At 35.6% G+C, this 19,417-nt stretch overlaps 1 protein-coding gene across 1 annotated transcript; it reads right to left on the bottom strand.

The window, feature by feature from the left end:
• Nucleotides 1-2,396: 2,396 nt before the first annotated feature.
• LOC126701921 (replication protein A 70 kDa DNA-binding subunit A-like) lies at nt 2,397-3,850 on the bottom strand. Its single transcript, XM_050400370.1, has 5 exons — nt 3,683-3,850; nt 3,421-3,578; nt 3,218-3,338; nt 2,813-3,001; nt 2,397-2,702 (listed from the first exon to the last, which is right to left on the bottom strand). Exons 1-5 carry the CDS (start codon nt 3,839-3,841, stop codon nt 2,481-2,483), a joined length of 849 nt encoding a protein of 282 aa, XP_050256327.1. The 5' UTR covers nt 3,842-3,850; the 3' UTR covers nt 2,397-2,480.
• Between the last annotated feature and the right edge of the window lie 15,567 nt (nt 3,851-19,417).

The following is a 19,417-nucleotide window of genomic DNA, read 5'->3' as shown; positions in this document are numbered from 1 at the left end:
ATTGTTTTTTTTACAACATTATTTTATTATTTTAAGAGTATTGTTATTAAAATGCTGACACGGCAGAATTTAGATCCTTAAATCATAAAAGAGTGGTTAGGATTTAAGAAAATCTATTGGTAAAGTACCCTAGGAAATCTAGAAGATTTGAATCCTAAAAAGTTTTTAAAAGCATGTAATTTTATTATGTGTATCGAAATTGACGGTCAAATTACCAAGAAGATGTTGGTCAGATGCAATAGGAGATGAGGAAACTATCCATAAGAATCATATAAAAGTCAAATTAATAACTTACATCATTTTTTTAATTTTAAAAGAAAAAATACTCAATCTAGAACCCAAATTGGTTCTTTTAAAGAAAAAAACAAGAACCCAAATTAAATTATAATTGAACTCTAATTTTGTATCAACTGTTGTTTCAATTGCATTGTAATTTGATATAAAGTTTCTTTATATTTTAAATGTACTTCAATTTTGTGTCAAATGTCCTTTTTAATGCACTCTATTATTTTGTTTTGTTTTTTGTGTTAAATTAAATACGTCAGGAAGTGTAAATTGAATTATAAAACTCATGTCAATTGCACTATAATTTAGAATTAAGTGTATTTACATGTGAATTCATGAATTAATTTTTTTTTAATTTATAGAAAAGGGTGATCAACCATAAAAAGACTGAGTGTGCTATACTTCTGTGATACTTTTGATTGTATACAACCTATTACTTAAAATTTTAAAATGAAAACATAATTTGTACAACAATTATTTTCCCTTCTACATTGCTTTATTTAGTGAACGAAAATGAGTACTTTAGAGAGTTTTTCATGTGATATTTATAGAGATAGATTTACCATCACATAAGTTGTTTCAAAATTTTGATGCAATGTCTAGACACGTAATACTTATTAAGAGAAAAGATTCATGGGCTTTGAAAATGATACAAAGAATCCAATGTTGATACAATAAATAAATATATACCACTTGAATGGTTAAATTAGTACAATTATTCCCAACAAGTTCGAATGCTAGACAACCTTCCACACACAATGGTTGTATCACATGTCAGATGTGATATATATCTAATGTAACAAATATATGTGATACTTCTTTCACATATAGGTGATTGATATACGCAAACATAATCTACGGTCCGACAGAAACATAAGAAGAGCATAGTATAATTTGGTAATGGTTGGATTTAGAGGCGATATGTAATCTCTATAATCATATATCATATATATTATGTTAAAGTCAATGTATATATAATCACAATCGAGATTAGTTTCTGATTGTTATTTAATTTTGCACTATATGTCCAAATTATATAAAATTTTTTTTAAAAAAAAAATTGTCTTAAGTGACTCATTTATAATACTTGCAAAAAAACCAAGGTGATTACCTCAATGACTCAATCACCTAAGAAAGACCACCTTGTTATGACTACTATTGAATATTTTCATGTGTATGCACGGGTTATAACTTAGTATAACTAGTATTTAACCCGCGCAATGCGCGGGATCATTTGAAATCTCATAAGTAGCAGAGAAATTTGTGTAATAAAATAATTTTTTAAAGAAAAAAAATTGTTGTAAAGTGTGTATGATACGTTAGTTATCAATTTGTTTGTTTAATTAATCCAACCAAAACACTCAAAACTAACTCAAATTTCTTAGTTCATATACAAATCAAAGGGAAAAAAAAAACAATTATATGATTGAAGCATTTGGAGCGGTATTGTTTTATGACCAGTGCTTCCATCTTCAGTAGATAACCAAATCTACTTAGCTCATAACCAAATCAAAGAGAAAAAAATTTGTAACATTCTATTTCAACTGAAGTAAATGCTACTTGTGGAGGTAATAGACTCCCATGAGATTCTAAAATTAAAGCTACTATCTTTGAAGTTGAAACTTCTTTAAGGTTTTCATTGAATTAACATGTTTCTGATTTGTTCTTAAATCAATCTTGAAGTTTGAGTTGCACTTCTCTCACAACAAAATATGGTTTTTTCACAAAAGTTTTAAGGATTCTAAGGACAGAGTTTCATGGCATCATGCAAATTTTTTTTTTTACTTTGTCCATGATCCTATATATTTTGAAAGCAAATGTTCCAAGCTACAGAAGCACTCTGTAACAACATATTGATTCATATTTATTTGTACATTCAGGCTAAAAATCATAGTTCAGCACAATGTGTTCAGATAAATTAGAAATCTGTTTTGATAAGACATAATAGAAAAATATAAAAGCAGTTGTCTTAATCTATGATCAATATATAGCAGGAGCTTTAACATAAATATACACTCACATATCAGAAGCTTGTGTTTGAACCAAAAGAAAATACTTAAAAAGCACTAATACAGTCATAGTAACTTAACAATACATTCTGTTTACATTCAGTTTACTCTTCTAAAGAAACATACGTACATTCAGTAAGGTAGTTCTAAAGAAAAATATGTACATTCAGTAAGGTAGTATATACATTAGAGTTCAGATTTTTTTTTCTTTGATTCATTTTGTTTAGTACCCTTTTGACGTTTTTGAAGCATTTGCAGCGGCATTCTTTTATGACCAGTTCTTCCATCTTCAATAGTTATAGGAGCAGTTAATTCAGGTCGTTCAACAGATGTTTCTCCTATTTCTATTTTTTGACCGGCTATGTACTTATCCTTCTTTGGTTTTCTTACAATTTCCTCCACTATGTCCTGCAATAATTTGCATTCTTACATATCAGTTAAATATGTATTGTAAATTATGTGTAGACTAATGTTTGAATCATATAGTAACCAAGGTGAAGTAAGTATGCTTCAATTACCTGATGTTCCTCAACTTTACATGAGTCATTTTGCTTATGTGAAATTTCCATCTCCAAAATCTTCGAAACCGTGTAATTTTCTTTTCCATACTTCAAGTTATATTCATCAAGATGCAGTTGGAACAAATATTCATTGCCAATGATTTTTTGAATCTCTTTTGGTAAAATATTCTCATCTAATTTCAAGATCTGTATGAATAAAGTATCATACAGTTAGCAAAATTTGTATATATACATGCATCATGTCTTGTGCAATTATTTTTTATTTTATTTTAAAAAAACAGAAAATGGTGCGTGAATTTATGTGTGTTTGTGTGTGTGCATATATAACATTGGTAAGAAAGTATTAAAACTTCAATTTCCAAATAATAAAGATATAGGGCTAACATTTATATATGAAATTACCTCTTCTTGCATCTCTGCAAGTTCTTTTGCAGTTTTCGATATAATTTTCTCAGCTCCTTTGTCAAACAATATGAATGTGGTTGACCCGGTCTCATCTTGTACTTGGACTTGTATTCTATAGCTATTTTAGATACAAAGTTGTTAGTAGAATATTATATATATTTTGTGTTTATGTTTACAAATCATTTTTTTTTTTTCATTACCTTGGTACTGCAAACTTTGGTTCATTTTTACAACGTTCACACCATAAAACTCCTTTGACTTGTTTCACTTTTGTTTTGCATATAAGGCATGCAACATAATACCATTCATATTTGTTGTTGATATTAATGATTTTGGCATTGCATGTTACCATCAAGTCCTATAATACAAAGTTTAGTCAGTTTATAAAATTATTTCTTATTATAAAATACATAAACAGTTACTAATTACGATAAATTCATAATATAAGAGTATAGTTGTTACCTTTGTCTCTGAGTTCCATTCCAAGTTCTTTATTTCAACAACTATTTTTTTATTTTGTGACGCAAGTTCTTCATCTTGTACTTTAGGTAGTCTTTTTGGCAGTATTTCTTTAATGTTTACGTCTATTGTGGTGTTCAATCTATGCATCAACATTAACATTAGTTTATTATTAATACACATATAGGAGTATCTAACCAAAAATTAGGTATAACTCATTAAAACAATAACAGAACAGTTTCTACATATTTAATTGTTGATACCTAGTATTGCATTCTAAACTTTTTTACCTCATCATTTTCTATAGATCTGGTCTCATCTATATTTCTGTACAATATGCCAAGCCTGAAGCCATCCTCACCATATGGAAATAAAAGAGGATATTGCAATGCCATGTACGATGGATGCAACTCATTGATCCTATGTAACCCTCCTTCTTTTAATTCCACAATAATATCACGAAATGCATTATCAACACCAATATTGCCAACAATAATTGCAACAATTTCAGAACATGTAGGAAGATTGTACTCTCTTCCATCTGTAGTTCGTGAGCCAATAAGACGTAATCTTAAATGATGAATATCACGTTCTATGAAACTATCTCTAGACATACGAAATATCTTCACCAAATTGTTTGACTCATCAAACATTTGGACCAATGCATCAACAATAGATGGATCAAGGTCTTTATTAACTGTGCTGCTACTAAAGGCATTCATTCTATGTTGGACTTCATTTTCAGTATCATAGAAATATAACTGTGCAAATTGTGGGTCCTCACCATTATTAGGAAGAAGTGTTCCAATCCTATGATGGGTTTGACCATTAAGTCTGAAAATGTATGGGCCTCTACCATCGTTAACTCTATTATCCACCTTGCCACCCATAGATGTCATTGCAAACATTGCGTTATAACTCCTTATTTGATTTCTAAATGTTTTAGATCGTTGTCCACCAAGAGGATCTAATAACTCATTAAGAAGAGGAGGTGTTTTTCTAAGCAAAGGCAACTTCACCTTACCCTCCATACAGCACAAAGAAAACATTGGAATTCTAGGCCTTTTAGATTTTACACTCCTTTCTTCATACCATAACACAGCACCACAATGCTTACATACATAAGAAGGTGGGCCAAAATTCCAAGGTTCAATAGCATTACCGGGTGAATGTAATGAACAATTTTCATGATTGACTACCATTTTGTTTCTCCTTTTTTTTTTTTTTTTTTTTTTCAGCAATGACTATTTTCCTGTATTTTCTAGCTTCAGCAACTTCATTTTGTAAAGTATTTTGTATTTCATACTGTTTTCTTTTGGATCGCTTTTCAAACATCATCGTCCGTCTTTTCTATCGTTTTAAACTTGCATTTTCCATTTTCTCTTTTACTATTATAAGATGGAAAAACAAAAGTAAAATTAGCATCTATTTTAAAAGTGAAAGAGTACATATTTAGTAATCTTCTCAAAGCTACTCTTGTTCAAATTTTTTTTTTTAATCAAGCATCAACAAATTATAAAGAGATACAAATCTAAATAAAACCAACAAAGGGGAATTTGGGTTTAGCATCTGTTTTAAGAGTCAAATGATAAAAAGATACTAATCTAAATAAAAGCAACAATGGGGAAATTTGGCAATACTAACCTCTTTATTTAATTCAACAGTTCTTCTTGAATAGTAAAAAAAAGGTCTTAAAATCCAAAACAGAGATGATAAACCTACAATAGCACGTGAGAATGTAAATGCCATTTGTAGGGGCCTTTTTTGTGTATTGTGTGTTAGGCTAGGCTGCCTCCTACGGTAACGGGCCCGAATGTTATGTATCTAAATCCTTTGGGGGGGGGGGGGGGGGGGGGGGGAATCCTAATTAGCTAAAAATTATGGCAAACTGAGACGTAAGAGGCTAAAGGCTTTCAAGCAAAATTGTGTTTTCTATTCTGAAGGTAGTTTCTTGCTTTTATCAGTGTGTGTGTTTTCTATTTTTTTAAACTATGTTTTATGTTAGATTTTTCTTTCTTCTTCAAAATTTTGTGAGCGATAGTAGTTGATCCAAAGCACAACTTTGATTTTTATTTATTTATTCCTCATTATTTCTTTCTCAATTGTGCCAAGTGATTCATAAGGGTTAAAAGATCCAGGAAGTACGAACTTGTTACACTTGTAAGCTAAAGTCCTTCAAGCAAGATTAATCTTTTATTATAAAAGCAAGAAACTACCTTAGAATATTCTAAGGTAGTTTGTGTGTCACTTTCTACTTTTTTTTACTGTATTTTGTGTTAGTTTTTTTTCCTTTCAATATGCCGGACCATGAGTTATGCCATTCTACCTCAAAACTAATTGGTGATGAGGAAAACACACTCAAATTTTTTATGGGTTTTGACATCACACCGCGCGGGCTTGTTTTTAAAGTGATTGTAGGGAGTCAAATTTTGGTTCCCTAACAATAGTATAGTGTAATTTTTATTTATTGAAACAATATTGTAGTTTTATTTATTTATTTAAAAAAAAATTAGATTAGTACAATAGTGTAGTATTTAGTTTTTTCAATTATATACCTATTATTGTTATTATTATTATATTAGATTGGTAAGATATATATATATATATATATAAATTTATTATTTTAAACACTTTGACGCATGCGCACACACACACATATATGGCAGCAATCTTGAAATGGTACACTAATATCAACCAATACTAAAACATTTCATTTTTCTAACCAAATCAAAACAGCTATTGGTTCTCATCCCAAAAAAAAAAAGAAAAAACAGCTATTGGTACAATATTGACTCCATTAATATTAACCACTCACTCATATTATTATTATTATTATCTAAGGTCATACTTTAGTACCTAACTAACAATACTATTTACATGTCAACATTACTAACATTTTTATAAAAATGACACTACCTCCAAATTTTAGCAAACTAAAATTAATTAACCAAAGTTAGTGAGCTCTCCCTTTGATTAAATTTAAAGGTTCAATCTTTAATTAGCCTTCCATTTCCAGGAAATCTCTTTCATTTTCTAGCAAGATTTGAAAGTAGTGCTTATCAAAATTTAAAGGTTTTTCGTATTTTTTTTTCATTGATTAAAGTACTTGAAAATTCAACTAAGAGGACACTAATAAAGATTTGGGAAGGTGGGGAACTTTTTCTATAAAACAATTTCCTTTTGGGAGCCATTTAATTAGTCTGTAGTGTAGACTAACTAAACTTGATTTTATAGAATATTTATAAAATTTAGTTATCGTATTTAGACAGTTCTTTCTCAAAAAATTTATTTTTCAAAAGTGGAGATAGCTTGGATAGTGATGGGTTATTTCGTTATGATCTAGTAATTATTTCCACATCCATTTCTAAAAAGAGATTGATAGTTTGAGATGGACCCACATTGAGGCTAAGGGAGCTGATTTTGGCCTTAATGCCCCCAATAAATAAGTCTAGAGTCACCATATAATGCACTCTCACGTCACTTATTTCACATCTATCTTTTTGTGTTAAAATATCAGTATTATCTAAAATTTAAATATTTTCGCATCAATTATTGATATATGTAAAAAATAATGGATGTAAAGTAATGTAAACGGATATTTTTCGCTTTACAGTTAAGTAAAGTGACAAATTGTTAATAGTAGATTATAAAATAATTATTAATAGTGGTACGCTCATATGATATTCAATAATAATAAATAATAAATAATAAATAATAATAACATTGTTAGATTAGGTTGGGTATTTTAGATATGAATTCTCACACACATATTTTAGATGTGAATTCTCACACACATCCCATTCCAAGACCAAGAACAATGCTGGGACAGATTGGGTCCACACTTTCAAGTCGTACAGGGACATCAGATGGAATGAAAAGAAATAAACAAGTCCGCCCAATTTTTTCTCCATGACGTGGCTACAAGGAGAATAACTTGTGTGTCCAGTAAGTCAAAAAAATCATGTGGGAGTTCAAAAGCAAGAGAAGAACAAATGAAATCAAAGCCAAGTTTAGAAAGAATCCTGGAAGGAAGATTCGAGGTAGTCTCAATATTTTTACCACAAATTTTTGCAGGACAAAATTGCCTTATGTCCTTTTCACTGAAATTATATAGCCTTATGCCCCCCCTTCCCAAACTAATTAGGGAAATGCCCCTCTTTTGAAACTCAATTTTCTCAAAATTGAGTTAAGCCTTATAGTGACGTTTTTAAGGACTTATAGTGACCTTTTCAAGGACCTATAGTGCCGTTTTGTATCTCGATTTCATGGAGATCGAGTTACAAAACGTCACTATATGTCCTTAAAACGTCACTATAGGTCCTTAAAAATGTCACTATAGGGCTCCAGAATTTTTTTTTTTTTTTTTTTAAACTCAATTTTAAGAAAATCGAGTTACAAAAGAGGGACATTTTCCTAATTAATTTGGAAAAGGAGATATAAGGCTATATAATTTGGGTGAAAAAGGCATAAGGCCATTTTGTCCAATTTTTGTGCAGATGTCCGATTGGGCTGATTATTGTGGCGTTGGAAACAAGACTTAAAGACCTACAATTTTGTAGTTCACGACAATTTCAGAATAAAACATTTTCGAGGTTAAAAGTGATATGGAAGTTGGTAGTGGAAAAAAAAACTCCGAAAATTATGGGATTGACATCTCAAATTTGAGGGATTTGAGATGTCATCTTTATTTTTTTTAGTTCATTTAGATGTGTAGCAAAAAATAATCAGTGGATTTATTTTGCATGACTATGAGTAGTTAAATCTCTAGTTAGGATTAGAGATGAAGCTTAATATTTTTAATTTTTTATGTTGTATTCTTGAAATTATCTATGTGTTTCTATGAATTGATGATTGAATTTTTGGGATTGATTTTAATATTTGAAAACATTTCATGTTGACAAGTTCTTAAGATTTAATATGGTTTTTAGATATATAGACTACTTGAACTCCATGATTTATTATTATTTGAGAATATATTGAATGTTAAGTTTCTTTTGTAGCATGCCAATGAAGATTAAATACAAAAAAAAAAAAAAAAAAAAAAAAAAAAAAAAAAAATCTCTAGTAATGTAGATATCTTTGAGGCCTAGACTAGTTAACAAGATTCATTATGAAGATAATTGCAGTACATAATGATATATGAAACCTCTAGTTATGCAATGTTCTTATACCTAAGCCTCCCGCTTCTGTAGGGGTGGCAAATGGGCGGGTTAGGTCATAAATTGGTTGGGTGTGTAATTACCAATTTATCCATTTATGACCCATTTGTATATAAATTAATTATCTATTACCCGTCCAACCCATTTAATTAACAGCCCACCTATTTAACCCATTTAATTAGTGAGCAGTGAAACACTGTGAGAAAAAGAAGTCTAATAGGACAAGAGAAAGTCCATCAAACAAAGGAAGATAGTGATTCCACCATATAATTTAAACTAAAAAAAAAATAGTATCCTTGCTATTATTTTCCGTTTCTGATTCCACTAAAAAAAACACATTCATTTCAAAAGCAAAAAAATAAACGAAAAAAACAAAAACAAAACCTACTAATCCTACGAATGGTGGTGGATCTCCTAGGCTTTCCGAAGATGGATGATCAGACGGTTATACAAGAAGCCACATCACAAGGTAGTTGCTCCTAGCTCCTACTCCTTTGGCGCCTGTTGTTGCTCCGACCGCTGTGTCCTAAATCTCCATCACTGCTCCGACAAGCTACGTTTCTCATCCATAGAGCTTGACTCTTAACTTCACAAAGCCTAATGCTTTTGCTTTGAACACTAAGGCTTCGGTGCTCAATTACGCCAAGGATAGCTTCAACGTGTCGTCAAGCTCATCGTTCATGTCATCAGCGATCACCTGAGACGAAAGCCCAAGCTTGTGAAAATTGCCGTTATTCAGTTCCAGATTTCGCCGCCGAAGACCGATATTGAATAGAGTATTGTGGTTTCAAATTATGTGCAAATGGATAGGATATTGAAAGAAGATAGGTTGTGTTCTGTAGTGTATGTTTGGTTGCCAAGAATGTGATCGTGTGCTATTTTTGGTTTTGTGTTTGTTACAAGTCTGTTTGGATGATGAGAAAATGTTGGAAATTTTTTTTTTTTATTTGACTAAGGGCCGAATGTTTTGGGTTTAAGAAGGTTATATTCTTTATTTAAGTTTTAGATTTTAGAAGGGATTAGTGGGTTTTTGTGGGTTTATTTGAATTTAAATTTTAAATGGGTTTAGTGGTTATTGGTGGATTTATCCATTTAGACCCATCTAATTAAATAACCAAATGGGTCTTTATCTATTTAACCCAAATATTCAAATGGGTTGGGTTAAGACTTATCCAAATAAGGTGGGTAATGGGTGGGTTCATGGATATGGATAAAAATTGCCACCCCTACGCTTCTGCTAACAACATACTATACCAGTTGTTTCTCATCACAATCTCCAAAATGTAAGTTGACATGACAATCACTAATCCTATCTATCGAACTCTTCAAGGCCACTTGAAGATTTGTTTCAATGGTCTATGGTTTCTAGCAACTCACAAACACTCAGGTTGCATTCAATGTTTGTATGGTGACGAGGGTAAACCAAAGTCCTTAAGGTTTTCTCCCTAGGGTTTTAGTACTGTTAGGACATATGTGTTTCACTTGTTAGGAACATATGTCACTATTTTATGTAATTGGCTTATCCTTTGACAAAACGCACTTTACTTGTATTTGGATAGATTTAGAATGTGTTAAAATACTTCAAGAAACCATGTTTCAAGATCAAGTGTTGAAACCTTCAAGTCTGTCCAAGAAAACAAGCTGATAGTGCAAATTCATTAAAGCTCGACAACTGGCTCGACAGCTGCATCTATCAAGCTTAAGAAAGTTGTTCAAAGCTCCGTGTGCTCGACAGCTGCTCGACACCTTCTATCTGTCGAGGTTTAAGATTTTCAGAATTCTGATATGATTTTCTTGGGATCCGTGAATATGTCTTTGGGCTTTCTTTTCTCCTAACCCTAGACATATAAAAGGATTATTTTAAGGGCCGTCAAAGAGTTCACAAGTTGCACAAGCATTAAGCAAACTCTGTTCAAGCAAATTGTGACCGAAGACAAAGTTCTTGCCCTAGTTTATCTCTTTCTCTTGAAGAAGTTGCTGTGTATGTGCACCGTAAGGTTTTGTGACCAAGCATCTTCTTGATCTTCATCATGTGGATGAACTGAAGAACTTTGCAACCAACAATCTTCTTAGTTGGTGATTGAAGTCGTGTACTGGGATCCACGCAATTGGTTAGTCACTATAGAACAAGTCCAATTGGGTACTGGGGTAAGGGTTCAACTATAGGTTGGTAAGGTACTTAGGATTCTTTTACTTGTAATGACTTGTTGTGATAATAGTGGAGTTTCGGGAGTGGTGACTTGAAAATCACCCGGTGGGGTTTTTGCCATTAGGTTTTCCCCATTCGTAAACAAATCACCGTGTTATTTATTTTCCGCTGCATAATTAGTTTATTGGTGATTTGTTTGTGCTACCACGCGTTTGCATGATAAATTGATTAATTAATAACTTGACTAATTAATTAATTAATTTCTATCATAAGGGGTCATTCAGTTTGTGGCCTATCAAGTGGTATCAGAGCAGGCACACTCTAATTAGGGTTTAATCTTTGCTATGTTGATCCATTGACCCCTGTTTGTCATGGATAGAGGACAGTCATTAATCATACCTCATTTATTTGATAGGACTAACTATGCATATTGGAAAGTACGCATGAGAGCTTTCTTGCAGTCTTTAGATGAGAAAGTGTGGCAAGCTATGGAGATAGGCTGGACTAAGCCTACAGAAGCACTAGCCGACTGGGATGATGCCAAGATTAAGGCGGCAAACTTCAATAGCAGAGCATTGAATGTGTTGTTTAGTGCAATCACCAATGAGGAGTTCAAGAAGATATCCTCAACTGAAACTGGCAAGGAGGCTTGGACCATCCTCCAGATAACCTATAAGGGTACAAAGGCTGTAAAAGATTCAAAACTTCAGAGGCTCACTACAAACTTTGAAGAGATAAAAATGGAGGAGGATAAGTCATTTGATGAGTTCTATGCCAAGCTAAAGGACATAGTGAACTCAGCCTTCAATCTTGGGGAAACCATTCCTGAACCCAAGATTGTAAGGAAGGTGCTCAGATCTCTACCTGAGAGATTTCATGCCAAGATCACGGCAATAGAGGAATCAAAGGATATTGATAAGATTCCTTTGACTGAGCTGGTTAGAAACTTGCAGACCTACGAGCTAGGGTTGACAAGGATTGGCAAGACGGGTAAAGGTAAGAGCATGGCACTGAAGGCCAAGAGCAGTGAGACAGATGAGTCTTCTGATGATGAAGATTCCAAGATGAAATCCTACATCACCAGGCAGTTCAAGAAGTTTATGAAGAACACAAATGGAAAGGGTTTCGGCAAGGACCATAGGCAATCCAGTTCTTCTCAATTTAAAGGCCAAGACAAAGGGAAGAAGGATGCTAAGGAAGGTGGTCAGTACACTGTTCCTGCAGGACCTAAGTGCTTTGGTTGTCAAGGCTTCAGTCACATGAAGCATGAATGTCCTACATATCTCAAGAGCATTGAGAAGAGCAAGGCACTTGTTGTTACCCTGAGTGACATCGAGCCTGAAGATGATTCCGATAATGAGGATGACGGAATCTTAAATGCCTTCACAGCCACTGTTAATCCTACTGATGGGATTGTTGACGATGTGGTTGAAGAAGAGGAATTGGTGGAATTTAAGTTTGAGAAGATGGATGATCAAGATGACATTCATACAGCCTATAAAAAACTGTACAAGCTTTCTGAGAAGCATGAGAAACTGTATAGGCTAATCACCAAGAAGCTCAGTGATGTAGAACTTGACCACGAGGAGCTTTCCACAAAGTTTGATGAGGCTAATCAGACTATTGGAGCACTGAGGTTTAAGAACAATTTCTTGGCTGAGAAGACCAAGAAGCTTGAAGTAAAGCTATTTCAAGTCAGAGCTCAACTGGAAAGGACTTCAAGCACAAAGCTTAATGAGATGCTCAGCAAAGAAGAAAGCCCAACGACAAGGGCAGCAAAGAATTGGCAAATAGATGGCAAAACCATTAGGCCTAAGTGGGAGGAATAATGGATCATAGGCCCATGAAATAAACAGATGGGCCTTGAAGAGGCAAGTGGGCTTAAAGAAGCCTAGAAAGAGAGAAATAGCATACCCATGGGCAATATATGATGTAGAAAAGTGAGAAAGGGCAACTGCAGGCCCAAAGTAATGTAAACAAAGAAAGTAAGGGGTTAATGACAGGCCGATGAGCCCTAAGGATGAGAATAAGGTAATTGGGCTAGGGAAGCCCAATGAAGTTAGTAAAAGCCCATGGGAATGCGGTGTTAGTAAAAGGGCCAAGGAAGCCCAAAGAAAGCAAGTAGGCCAAGGATACCCAAGAGGAAGACAAAAGGGACACAGGAGCCCATAAGTAGGAAAACCAATGGCCATACCAAGCCACTGGAGGAAAGAGTAAATGGCTGGCCTAAAGAGGCCCAGTAGGATTGAGTCATTACAGCAGGAGTGACAGAGTAATATGACAGGAAATGAGGGTAATCAAGAAATGAGCCGAAAGAAATGTAAGGCCCAATATCAAATAAAGCCCAGCTCCTAAGGGGAGTGGGAAATCAAAAAGCAGCTCACATAACAGGTCAAAAGGAATGGACGGCAGATTATGCAAGCAAGCCTCCAGACCACGGCAGGCGAAGGACCAGCAGGCAGATTTTGGACACACATGGAAGGGAGGCACGCGCAAGGCCCAGGCACCACCAACCTATACCCAGCCAATACAGGGCATGGAAAGGTTGTGGGTTAGAGGTAAGAAGGCATGGTTTGATGGTGGGGAGAGGGGAAAAATCTATTTTTGAGGTTTCGGCTCAGGCTCTTTTGGGGGAAGTGTCCTGTTGGGATGACATACTACCCAAAAGAAGCAAGCTGAGTTGGAACCACTAGGTGCATGTCATGAGGGATAAGGAGAGAGAATCGTAGCAGGAAAGGGTACCATGGCAGACAAACAAACAAAATATCCTTCTTTGTCTGGTGATGGGGGGGTGGCACACAGACGGACCAGTGGTGGTCGGCTAGTACACCCAGACCAGACAAAGGAGGTTAAGGGCTAAAACAGTAAAATCCGACCACAACAGGCACTATAAAAAGAGAACCTTGCCGTGAACAAAAAAAAAAAAAGCAGAGCAATAGCGGGAACCATAACTAAGAAATAGGAATTCGAAAAGAGATACCAGGAAATAGAAAAGAAACGGGGGTGAGGGAAAGAAACAAAACAACCAAGAAGAAAATAGAGGGAGAGATAGAACAGTAGGCATACACCGGTAGATTGATTTTCTTCCTCCCTCAGGAAATCCTACTCTCTGTCAAAACCAAAAAGAGCCCTTGTGCATCAACCATTCAGGTTCGTTTCCTTCAAGGTAGTTAATCTCCACGGCAGGACTTTCCTGAGAGATTAATTGCATTGAGAATGAACGTTGTATCCTCTTTGGTTTTGCTCTTGCGGACCAGATTTAAATTGATCTCTTCATCTTCTAATTAACCCATACATATTACTATTTGCTCCCTTTTGTTCTTTCTTTTTTGTAAAAGTGATTATTATTACTGTGATTGTGCTTGGGGATCATTTGGTCATTTCCTACTAAGTAGCCAGATATATATATATATATATATATATTTTTTGTTATTATGTCTGTCTGCCACAACTTATCTAAAACAGATCTGCCTGCCACAAGCACGTTCTTGGCAAACCAGGCATAGTTTGCGCACAAGCCGGACCAAATTTAGTTGCAGTTGGACCGGTCCCAACTCCCTTATCCAGAAAACTTGGGCCTAGTATAGCAAGAAGCAGCCCAACACTACTAGCACAGCCCACCACTTTACAACAGTGAACTGAACTGTGACTGTTTATTCGTCATTGCTGAACATCTGTTACTTGTTTTAGTATACATTGCTTTAGTGTTGCTTATTCTCACATACTGCTGACTGGGTTCATGTACTATGTTTAAGTGATATTTCAGTCTGAATTTCAATGAGTCTCCATTTTTTTACTATCTTGAATCTAATCAAGTTGTTGTTCATGTCATGTGTTTGTGCACTTGGATCTTTGTTGTGTGTTTGTTCTTTTGCAGATGTCTCGCCGATCTTCCAAAGAAAAAGAGATTGTAACTGATGTTTCATCATCCCTTGTTGCTAAACGAACTCGTCTCTTATCTCAGTCGTCTAAAGACTCAAACCATGCGAGGTTCAAAACTCCTCTCGATTCACAGACTCACTCAAGCATTTTTGAAGATGCTACTCCCATAGTGGAACTAGTGGTAAAGTTTGATAGGGGTGTGCATGGGTCGGGTTGGGTCGGGTTGAGGGGATTTTTTGACCCAACCCACCATGGTGGGTAAAAAAAAAACCCAACCCAACCCAACCCATCACATAAGTCCAACCCAACCCATCACATAAGTCCAACCCAACCCAACCCAACCCACATGGGTCGGGTTGGGTCGGGTTGAACCCATGGGTTTGAAATTTTTTTTTATTATTATTAAATTGAGTAGAAAAAAAAAATTAAAATATTAAAAAAACCTAAAGATTAGTATCAATGTAACTCCTCAAAGGCAAACAACATTAATGACTAAACAACAATAGTAATTTATTAGGATTTGTGTGAACTAATTGGCTTTTATATAGGATAGGAAGAACTGGCTATTTAAAAAAATTTATTAATTATATAATATATTATATATATTAAATTAGTATTAGTAGGAGAAACTAAGGAAATGCTGCTCTATAACTGTTTTTTTTTTTAATTATTAAATATATAATATATATATTTAAATATATATATATATATATATATATATAAAAGTGTCCTACAATTGATTTAAAAAAAATTATTAAATATAAAAATATATTTTAAATATATATTAAATATGGGTGGGTCGGGTTGGGTTTGGCGGGTTTGTAATTTTATAACCTAAACCCAACCCAACCCAACCCGCCATAAAATTTTTTTTGTAACCCAACCCAACCCACCAAGCCTTAAAAACCGACCCAACCCGGCGGGTCGGGTCGGGTCGGGTCGGGTCAGGTTTGACGGGTTGGTGGGTTTTCTGCACACCTCTAAAGTTTGACACTTTGGAGACAACTTTTATCCCTAGAATCTTTGAAGCTAAAGATTGGGCCAATCTGTTCGGGAATTTCGAAGATCCGATGGAAGAGTTGGTTAAGGAATTCTTCTCAAATGCCAGATACATTGGAGTTGAGTTAAAATGCTGAGTAAGAGGAAAAGAGTTTTCCATCAATCTGAACTACATAGCCAAGGTCCTTCGCATCACTAGACCTGAGGATGTGGACCTCATGCCTTACGATGATCGAACTCCTAAGGTTCAAGACATTCTGCAAGTTCTTGGGCCTGATCATGAAGTCTCCAATAAAGGCACATCTATAAACATTGCAAAGTTTGCTCTTAAGTTGACCACACTAAAACTGATCATGTTCTCCAATCTCTACCCGTTGTCCAACACTACTTTCATCAATCTTGGAAGAGCTCAATTTCTATGTGATCTTATTACAAGAGCCCCGATTGATATCTGTGCCCATATCTTCCAGACCATTGGGAAGACTGCGGCTCGATCAGTAACACAAGCATGTATTCCGTTTTGTAATCATCATGAAGATCATACTTCTTGAAGGTGTCAATCCCCCATCAGATGGAAAAATGATGAATCGTCCTCGACTAATATCCATGATAACTCTTCAAGCTAGCAAGAGTCACTCCTCTAAAACACCAAAGAGTGAACACATATCTCCTGCTACAACATTTGCTCATGGGTCAGATACACCTGTGCATACTGCGACTATCTCTCCTGTCACCCCTGAGTTACAGCTGACTAGCAATTGGCCAACAACAATCAAGTTCAACTACGCCTTTCTGGAATTGAAAGACTTATATACTCCACCAACAATCAAGTTCAATTGCGCCTCACGACAATGGAGAATCAGCTAGATGCTATTCAGCAAAAGCTAGAAGACAGCCTTTAGCTATTCGTGCCAAAAAGGGGGAGAGCTTATAGTAAGGGGGAGAGCAACACAAAGGGAAGTGTGCATAGTCAAAGGGGGAGTTGTGTGCTCAAGAGGAGAAATCTGTCATATACACTCACACATACCTTTGGACATATTGCCTAACTTTGGCTAGCCTAGTTTATCAGTTATTTACTTATAGTCTTCTATTGTCTTTATAAACTCTTGGTTTTGTCTGGCTGTGTTACTTTGGTTATTGTTTTGGTTTAAAACTCATGGATCTATTTTAAAACACTTATGATACTTTCGTTTGTTAATATTTAAAGTTGTTATTCAATATGTGTATGGTTGTGCCATTTCTGCTTTTGTAAGCTTTTAGGGTTTGTTTCCATGTCGTTTGTAGGCTTTTATGGTTTGTACCATGCTTATGCAGCCTTTATGTTTGGTTGTCTAATACTGTAAGGTGGTAGGCTGTGCTAGTGGTGTTGGGTTGCCTCCTGCTGCACTAAGCCCAAGTTTTCTGGATAAGAGAGTTAGGACCGGTCCAGCTTCAATTTAAGTTAGTCCGGCTTGTGCACAAACTAGGCCAGGTCTATTAGGAACGTGTTCACGGCAGGCAAAACTGTTTCAGGCAAGTCGTGGCAAACAAACATAATAATAATAATAAAATAAACAAAAAATATCTGGCCACTCAGTGGGAAATGACCAAACAGCCCCTAAACTCAATTACAGCAGCAATATTAATCTTTTTTTTTTTGGAAGGAAAGGAACAGAACAGAAGATATTAAATATTAATACGCACGGGTTAGTTAGAATATTAGGGAAATCAACCAAAATCCGATCTGCGGGAACTGAGCCAAAGAGGAAAGAATGTTCCTTCTCAACACAGTCAATCTCTCAGGAAAGAGTCCTGCCGTGGAGATTAACTGCCTTGAGGGAAACGGACCTCAGTGGTTTTTCTGCATAGATGCTCCTTGAGATTTTCACAAAGAGCCGAATTTTATGAGGGAGAGAAGGGACCAATCTACCGGTGCATGCCTACCGTTCTAATTTTCACTTTTGTCTTTTTTTCTTGTGGTTTTCTTTCTTTCTTTTCCCGCTCGTTTCTTTGCTATTTCTTTTTAAGTTTCTATTTCTTAGTCGAAGTTCCCGTCGTTCTCCCCTTTCTGTTCACGGCAAGACCCTCCTTTTATAGTGCCTGCCATGATCAGATTTTACTGTTTTAACCCTTAACTCCCTTTGTCTAGTCTGGGTGTACTAGCCGACCATCACTATTCCGTCTATGTGTCACCTTCCCATCACCAAACAAGGAAGAGTATTTTGTTTGCTTGTCTGTCGTGGCACCTTTTCCTGCTACGGTCTGGGTTATTTCTCTCTTTCTATTCCTCATCGCATGCATCTAATGGTTCCAACTCAGCTTGCCTCTTTTGGGTAGTAAGCCATCCCAACAGGACACCTCCCCGAAAGAGCTTGAGCCGGAACCTTCAAAATAGATTTTTCCCCTCTCCCCACCACCAAACCATGCCCTCTGAATCTCTGACCCCCCGACCTCACCATGCTTTGTATTAGCTGGGTACAGGCTGGTGGTGTCTAGGCCTTGCGCGTGCCTTCATTCCATATGTGTCCAAAATCTGCCTGCTGCCCATTCGTCTGTCATGGTCTGGAGGCTCCCCGTCCATATTTTTTGACCTTCTATGTGGGCTACTTTTTGTTTTCCCGCTCCTCTCAGGAGCTGGGCTTTATTTGATGATGGGCCTTACATTTCTTTGGCCCACTCTTTGGTTTCCCTCATTTCTTACCATATTGTTCTGTTATTCCTGCTGTAATGATTTAATCCTGTTGGGCCTCTTTAGGCCAGCCGTTTACTCTTTCTCCCAGTGGCTTGGTATGACCATTGGTTTTCTCTTATTTATGGGCTCCTGTGTCCCTTTTGTCTTTTCCTTGGGCATCCTTGGCCTGTTTGCTTTCTTTGGGCTTCTTTGACCCTCTTGCTAATCCTGCATTTCCATGGGCTTTTACTAACTTTATTGGGCTTCCTTGACCTAATAACCTTATTCTCATCCTTGGGGTTCATGGGCCTGCCATAAACCCCTTACTTTCTTAGTTTGCATTACTTTGGGCCTACGGCGGCCCTTTCTCACTTTTCTACATCATACACTGCCCATGGGATGCTATTTCTCTCTTTTCGGGCTTCTTTAAGCTCACTTGCCTCTTCAAGGCCCATTTGTTTATTTCTTGGGCCTGTGATCCATTATTCCTGCCCTTAGGCCTGATGGTTTTGCTGTCTGCTTTGCCAATTCTTTACTGTCCTTGTTATTGGGTTTCCTTCTTTCCACCTGGATTCTCACAAATGGCCCTCAACATTTAGCCCCCTGAACATATGAAACGTTCTTGCGGTTCATATGTGAATGAAAAGACGTTTCTATCCTTTCTCTTTTCTTCCTTTTCTTCTTTCTTCGCGGGCCTTTTTAAGCAGTGGACCCCTTCTCATATATATTATATTATATTTTTTTTCTTTCCTGTTGCGAACAGGGTTGTCTCTTCGAATTTCCCAATTTGGTAGTTATTCTCTAAGCATAGCCCCCGTTTCATTAATTTCATCCCATTCTGATGGCTGACCCATCGTCTTCCTTCATGCCGTTATTAATGACCTAGGTATTTAAAGAGG

Source organism: Quercus robur, chromosome 10 (assembly GCF_932294415.1).
Source record: "Quercus robur chromosome 10, dhQueRobu3.1, whole genome shotgun sequence".
NCBI lineage: Eukaryota > Viridiplantae > Streptophyta > Magnoliopsida > Fagales > Fagaceae > Quercus > Quercus robur.
Note: the sequence above shows the minus strand (reverse complement) of the source record. Positions and strands in the feature narration are given on the sequence as shown.

What these genes read in the sequence shown, in the direction of transcription:
- LOC126701921 (XM_050400370.1), bottom strand. Translation starts at nt 3,841, where the DNA reads ATGTTAATGTTGATGCATAGATTGAACACCACAATAGACGTAAACATT. An exon ending in CCAAAGTTTGCAGTACCAAG is followed by an intron (nt 3,339 to 3,420) that starts GTAATGAAAAAA and finishes TATCTAAAATAG; the next exon opens with CTATAGAATACAAGTCCAAG. An exon ending in TTGCAGAGATGCAAGAAGAG is followed by an intron (nt 3,002 to 3,217) that starts GTAATTTCATAT and finishes TTATTCATACAG; the next exon opens with ATCTTGAAATTAGATGAGAA.